Genomic DNA, 6564 nt, shown 5'->3' on the forward strand with positions numbered 1-6564 from the left:
AATTGCAGAGACTTTTGTTGCTTAAAAGGCTAATTGAAAAATAGAGTGATCAGATTTGGGTATTTCACCACCTAATTTGTTTTTAGAAATGTTGATATCCTAAATACTAAGGAGATTCAACTCGATAACATGTTGAAAATGCTTTATCCTCCAAACAAAGTGTGGGAATATGAGACTAGCTATTGGTTAACATTTTACTGGATTATCTTCTAAACTAGGTATGTAAATCGCTATTGGATAAAGATTGAACTCGACATGATCTCCAGGTAGCTCTAACACTCACCAGTGAGAGGAAGTGTTGAAACCCATTGTAAATTCATTTACAAGTGTCATATATTGGAGAAATTAAAGAATAGCGGTGATTTTACTTTTTAAGAAAGGAGAGGTGTTACTTCTAATATCACCAATTGGTTTGACTTTTAGTTTGGAATTTCTATATACCTTGGTTGTGGGATCGAACTCCTCCTTTTCGTTTGAATTGCCTAGATCCATTTTATATATATCCCAAAATTGAACAATACGTACCATCTTGTCGTGGAACAAATTAAAGAAAAAAAATCCTCTATAATTGAGCTAGACCGACAAACAACATAAGCACGTATGTACAAAAAATGTCACGGGCACAAATGCACAATAGTCTTCTTCACTAAAATCTTGGCCTTGATCTGACTGGCCAGTACGTTTTTTTATTGTCAATGACAAGAACATAGTACTACATAAAAGTTGGTCATAATTACGTGTAAATCTTAATTTACAAACAAGGTTTTACTCCGTATATCATAGTGTAGTACCTGTATATACTTTTGTGGCAATATTTTTTATTGAAGGATAGCCTTATCAAACCATAAATATTGCTTAATCAAATAGATAAAAAAGAGAGTTAAACACTTTATATATATATACTCCGTATAAGGCAAGAAACGACTCTTATTGTTATACATACTTTTTTTTCCATCTATTTTAGTTGACACATCTTGATTTTCAACATTAATTTTTATTTTCTTTTTTAATTTTTTTTACGAGTGAGTAGAAGGATAAGGGAATCAATTGTAGGCCAAGGCTTGGCGTAATAGTGAGTACGTAATACGGTAAACCATAACTGACCTATGATTTCTTATCCAATTCTTACGTAAATGTAAGCGCCCACTCTATAAAGTGATGCAAATAATTCAATTGGAAATTACTCGTGCTTGCAACTATCATACCTTATCTTGTCAAAGCAAAAAAAAAAAAAACCATAATAAAGATGGTGAAAGTAGTAGTAGCAATAATTCTTCAGATACTTGTTTGTGTAGCAGTTGCAAGCAGTGGAATGAGCACACCACAATCATATGTTGGGGTAGCTGATGCTGTTGGCAGCGGCGGCTATGACAATATCTTGTACGGCAACTTTCAGTCGGGATATTACACTTATTCTACATATCAACGCACGCAAACTTGTAACTATCCAGCATATCAAAGCTGCTTGTATTCGGCTGCTTACAGGACGAATCAAATTCCAAATCGTGGCTGTGAGTTTATAGATAATTGCCCTAGGTTAGACTACTCAACTATTGATTAATTATTAATAATTCCAAATTATGATGAAATTTAAGTTTAATAGCAAGTCCGTATGTAGTAGTATGTATTTGATTTAATTATGTTCAAATGTATGTCTATGGATTCTAGCTACTTATGTTGAGCCCATGAGTAAACCCACATGTCAGTGGTGTGTTGTCCCATATTGACTGAGTTTAAAAATAAGAGTTTGTATTGAGATGTTCCCACATTGAAGAAATAAGAAAGTTGTGTCCACTTTATAAGGCTAAGGGGCACATGATATCCAATTCCGCAACAAATCACAAAGGTGAAGAGAATTGTTTCAAATTTATTATTATTATTATTATTATTATTATTATTATTATTATTATTATTATTATATGGAGTAGTCTTATAGAAAAGTTATCAACCACGGAGAGAAGTATTCCAAAAATATGATGTTCTTGGTGAAACTAAAATTGTTGTCTAAGCTGATCATATTGGTTTATATATTAGATGAGAAAATCATCACCAAATTTATGAAGACATGTTTCCAAACCACTGCAAAAAATAATACTATGTATACAAAGTACAAGCTAAGATAAAGTCTTAAAATAAATCATAAGCTAAATGTATGTAGTAATAATAGGATCATTAGAACTACTTTGGGATGAGATTATTATTTCCTCTGAGGTGTTGATCAACTCAAAATCACTCGTAGTATGACGCATTCCATTGTCATTGTAATTGTCATTGTTATTGTCAACATTAGGAATAATACTACTAGTAGTAATTTCATTGTTGTTTTCATCAGTTTCTTGAAGCTTCAATGCAAACTCTAGGTACCATACTACCTCTTCCATTGAGGGGCGTTCGCTCCCTTGATCACGCACACACATCTCAGCAATCTCTCCGAACTTCCTTAAACACACTGGTGCAATCTCGCCCCTTACATTAGGGTCAACAATTTCATGTAGTGTATCTTCTTCGTAGCATCTTTTTGCATACCTAGCTAAATTTACTTTTTCATTTGGCAATGAGGGCATCATAGCGGGCCGAGCACATAGGACCTCGTATAGCACTACTCCAAATGAGTACACATCGGACTTATCTGTGAGTTGCTTCAGCCGAAGATACTCTGGATCTAGGTAACCAATGCTACCCTTTACTAATGTACTAACATATGTAGGAGCCCCCTCTTTTGTAGAGGGGCCTACTTTGGATATGCCAAAGTCCGAGACTTTGGCTATCCAGTTCTTGTCTAGGAGGATGTTGGTGGACTTAACATCGCGGTGGATGATAACCCTCCCTGTACCCGTGTGTAGATAGTGTAAGCCTCGTGCTGCCCCGATGCAGGTCAAGAGACGTTGCTTCCAAGACATGGGAGCATATGTTGGGGTGTCGATTTTGTCATCGTCTCTTAAAGAATATATATGGTAGAGATGATCCCGAAGGGTTCCTAGAGGCATGTAGTCATAGACTAAAACCATTTCACCATTCTCATCACAATATCCAATCAATGATACCAAATGTACGTGTCTTAGTGTTGTTAGCATCACAATCTCCGTGTGAAACTCAAGAGCCCCTTGCTTGGATGATGGGTTTAATCGCTTAATTGCAACCATGACTTCAGTCCCACCTGCAAGAAGTTTTGTTAATACGGAGCTAAGTAGTTTGTACGCATGAATTTGATGATCAATTACTAATATATAAAGCTTACAACACTTGACGTTATAACTTTAATATTTTGACAGTAGGTGGTGAAAAATAATTTTTAAATTTTTAGATGGTGGTAAAATAATACTTTTAAAAGTTTGGTGGTAAAAAAAGAACTTTGTGTTTTTTTCTTGATGGTAAAAATTCATAAAAACCTTCTAATTATCACTCGTATACCACAAGTGCTCTTCTTGATAAACAGTTTTGTATTAGATGTACACAAATCAATTGTTAAAAAAAAAAAAAAAATAGTAGTATAATCATTAATCATACCATTTTCTCCAAAAAAAAAAAAAAAAAAAAAAAAATCATATATACCAATGAACTTACCATTTATTGTAATGGATCCTTTGTATACCTTACCAAATCCACCCACGCCAATGACAAAATCATCATCAAAGTTGTTTGTTGCGACCTTGATCTGCTGCAACGTGAAGCAGTGGCAAAGATGAGACGGTAATGAGGGGCCGCCGCTGCTCGTGGAGTCATTGGATGGAAGGAGCCTCATACAGTCATTTTGACTTGATTTGCGCATCAACCAACAAAATGCCGATGTAATGACTAAGGCTATGAAAACAACGCTGCCTAGCACACCAACCAGAATTTCAATTAAGTGATGAGAGTTTTTACCACCTCTTTGTTGTAACGAATTTGGCTTATTGGGCCTATTTGGATCGTCGAGAAGAACAGGATTTGGCCCAGCAAGATTCCCATTTGGTTGACTCATCTTGAAAATTTCCAATCCATTTAATATCACATCATGATACCTAAAGGCAATTATTTAAGACTTAAGTTAATTGGTTCCTTCAAAATAAAAGTTAATTGGTTGACTTTCAAAAAAAAAAATGTTAATTGGCTGATAGAATGAAAACTAAAAGGAGTTATAAGGACCTTTAACACCACTTTGAACATATAAGATCCTTTTTCGCAAAAAAATAGCATATAAATACCTTTCTAACAATTTTTCCTTGAATATATGAATAGATAATTAAAATTAATTTGAAAAAAATAAAATTGACTAAACAAACTTACACGAGATAACTTCCAGTATCTGGACGGAGAGTAATTGATAGACTAGCTTTGGTTGAAGTCTCATACATGGAAGTCACATAGTCCTTACACACCGGAGTCGACCGCGAATCGTTACCCAAGTGGAAGGGGTCAACCTCATTATCAGCCTGCTCATTATTTACCAAAACTTCAAAAACTCTTTGAAGTCTATTTGTAACACTAGGATCAATCTCACAAAAATGGAGCCTAATGAGGTAGTCAAACCCAGAATCTACAGGAAATGCCCATGTTATATTGTGCTTCAACTTAAAACTGTTATCGTAATGACCCATGACCCTGGCTGTCCAGTACACGAGGTTGGGTGCAGTGTATTTGGGTACTATTGTGTAAGATATGTCCGTTATCAAGGTCTTGTTTGGGTTAGGGATCGCACCTTTGAAATTCCCGACGATGTAGGTATCGTCGTATAACCATGTCCGTGACATTCCGCCGGAGTCCATTTCCGACCTTACATCAGTGCCACCAACATTTAGTCGTTTCACTGTCTCTAAGGCTGTTGGCCTTAAGATTGTGAATTGTAATTGACTGCCTACGATAGTCTTTGCTCGGACACAGCCTTTCGGTGGAGACCTGTGTAAAAATATAATCATTTAGATTAATTGTAGTACTATTAGATTGTGTAAATTTAAATAAATATTCAATCATCTGTTCCCAATGCGTTTTTATTTTTACGGTTGTCAATGTATAGTTTCGACCAAATTATATCTCTAAATTCCAAAAATATAAAAACCGGCCTAGGATACTATGAAGATTAAATTGGGATAAGCTTTATGTGATTATATTTTGTTCAACATATACATCTACAAAAGAGGTCAAATGGAATAATATACAAGTAAATAGTGTAAATTTCCAAACATTGCAAAGCATGCATAAAGGGAGGTTGAAGGTACTTATTAGATTATACAAGTACTCGTATTTGTTTGATTCATTGATTTGATTTCGAGGGAAGATTTATTTTTTATTACTTTATTTTTGAAAAATTTAGTTGTTTGAAATATAATCATTAAAGGAATTGAATTATCAAACATACAAATAAATTTGAAGTGTCCATTACTACTCAAAGACATAAATGTGTATATATACATTACAAAGTATTTCCTCTGTTTTTTTAGTTTACCCTTTTGTTTATTATGGTTATCAATTTAATTAAGTTGACATTTTGAAAACATATACTACCTCCGGTCCAAGTTAGTTGTAACTTTGGGGTATTATTTGTGAGATATAAAATATTCCAAAGTTGCAACTAACTTGGACCGGAGGTAGTATTAAAACAATTTTAACAAATTCACATTTCACTATATTTATCAAAATTCTAAATGAAATTAAAGTAGAATTTATGAATGGTGTCAAGTCCACTAACAAAAAACGAACAAAGATACGGAGTGTAATTTTAATTTTAATTTACTGGAGTCTGAAATTTTGTACCTATTGGAAGATGTTTCAGAAGATTGGGGGTTGAGATAATCGTAGAGGTTGTCCGGCACCGCCACGATCTCAATGCCGTTGACAAAGGCTAAAGAACCCGTCAGTGTGGGTGAAAAGGTAAGGTTGAGCCGCGAGGACGTAGCCATAACAAGGAACTCTTTCCCAACAACAGGATTAGGAAAAGAGTTCTTGAAGAATTGATGGTGAAGATAAGCGCTATAGTTACCTAAAAGGGTGAAGGAACCATTGCCTCCGTCGGCCTTTAGAGTTAGAAAGAAGTTCTCAACGGAGGTATCGTCGTAGGTGGCAGAAGTGTAGAAGTAAAGGCGCACGATTTTAGGGCCGGGTGAGACGGGGAAGGAGTAAGTGAAAGGTGAATGGAAAATGCGAGCTCCACTACAAGGGGGTTTGCCTGAATAGGATGGATCCTCATTGTTGATGTGGGCTACTTTTGTGTTGTCTTTGTAGGATGTCAAAGGCGCGAAGGTTGAGTCCTCATCGGTGTACCATGTTTGGTTATCGGTGGTGGTGGTGGTGGTGGTGGGTGCTCCGCAGTTGATGAGGTAATTGTTAGTCTTGCAACTGCTTGGTGTGATTAGTAGGGCTATTAGTGTAACAAGGAAGATAATGTAGGGGAAAGATTGCAATAAGCTTACCATTTTTTTTTGTACTGATTTTGGATTGTTTCATCTTAAGCTATGTACATGGCTGATATATGCAAGCCTTAATATTATACTCCGTAGTTGACTAGCAGCATTAGTCGTTGTTAATTGATTTTTAAGTTGGTCTAATTTATGACTTCAATTTTCATCCCAAGATAAGTATTCTGATCAA

At 35.3% G+C, this 6564-nt stretch overlaps 1 protein-coding gene across 1 annotated transcript; it reads right to left on the minus strand.

Moving 5' to 3' along the window:
* Positions 1-2003: 2003 nt before the first annotated feature.
* LOC145595357 (receptor-like protein kinase FERONIA) lies at positions 2004-5880 on the minus strand. The gene is made up of 4 exons (XM_081651755.1): positions 5731-5880; positions 4267-4875; positions 3565-4001; positions 2004-3157 (listed from the first exon to the last, which is right to left on the minus strand). The coding sequence occupies exons 1-4, from the start codon at positions 5874-5876 to the stop codon at positions 2145-2147; spliced, it is 2205 nt and encodes a 734-aa protein (XP_081507881.1). The 5' UTR covers positions 5877-5880; the 3' UTR covers positions 2004-2144.
* Between the last annotated feature and the right edge of the window lie 684 nt (positions 5881-6564).

This window comes from Chenopodium album, chromosome 19 (genome assembly GCF_948465745.1).
Source record: "Chenopodium album chromosome 19, dcCheAlbu1.1, whole genome shotgun sequence".
NCBI lineage: Eukaryota > Viridiplantae > Streptophyta > Magnoliopsida > Caryophyllales > Amaranthaceae > Chenopodium > Chenopodium album.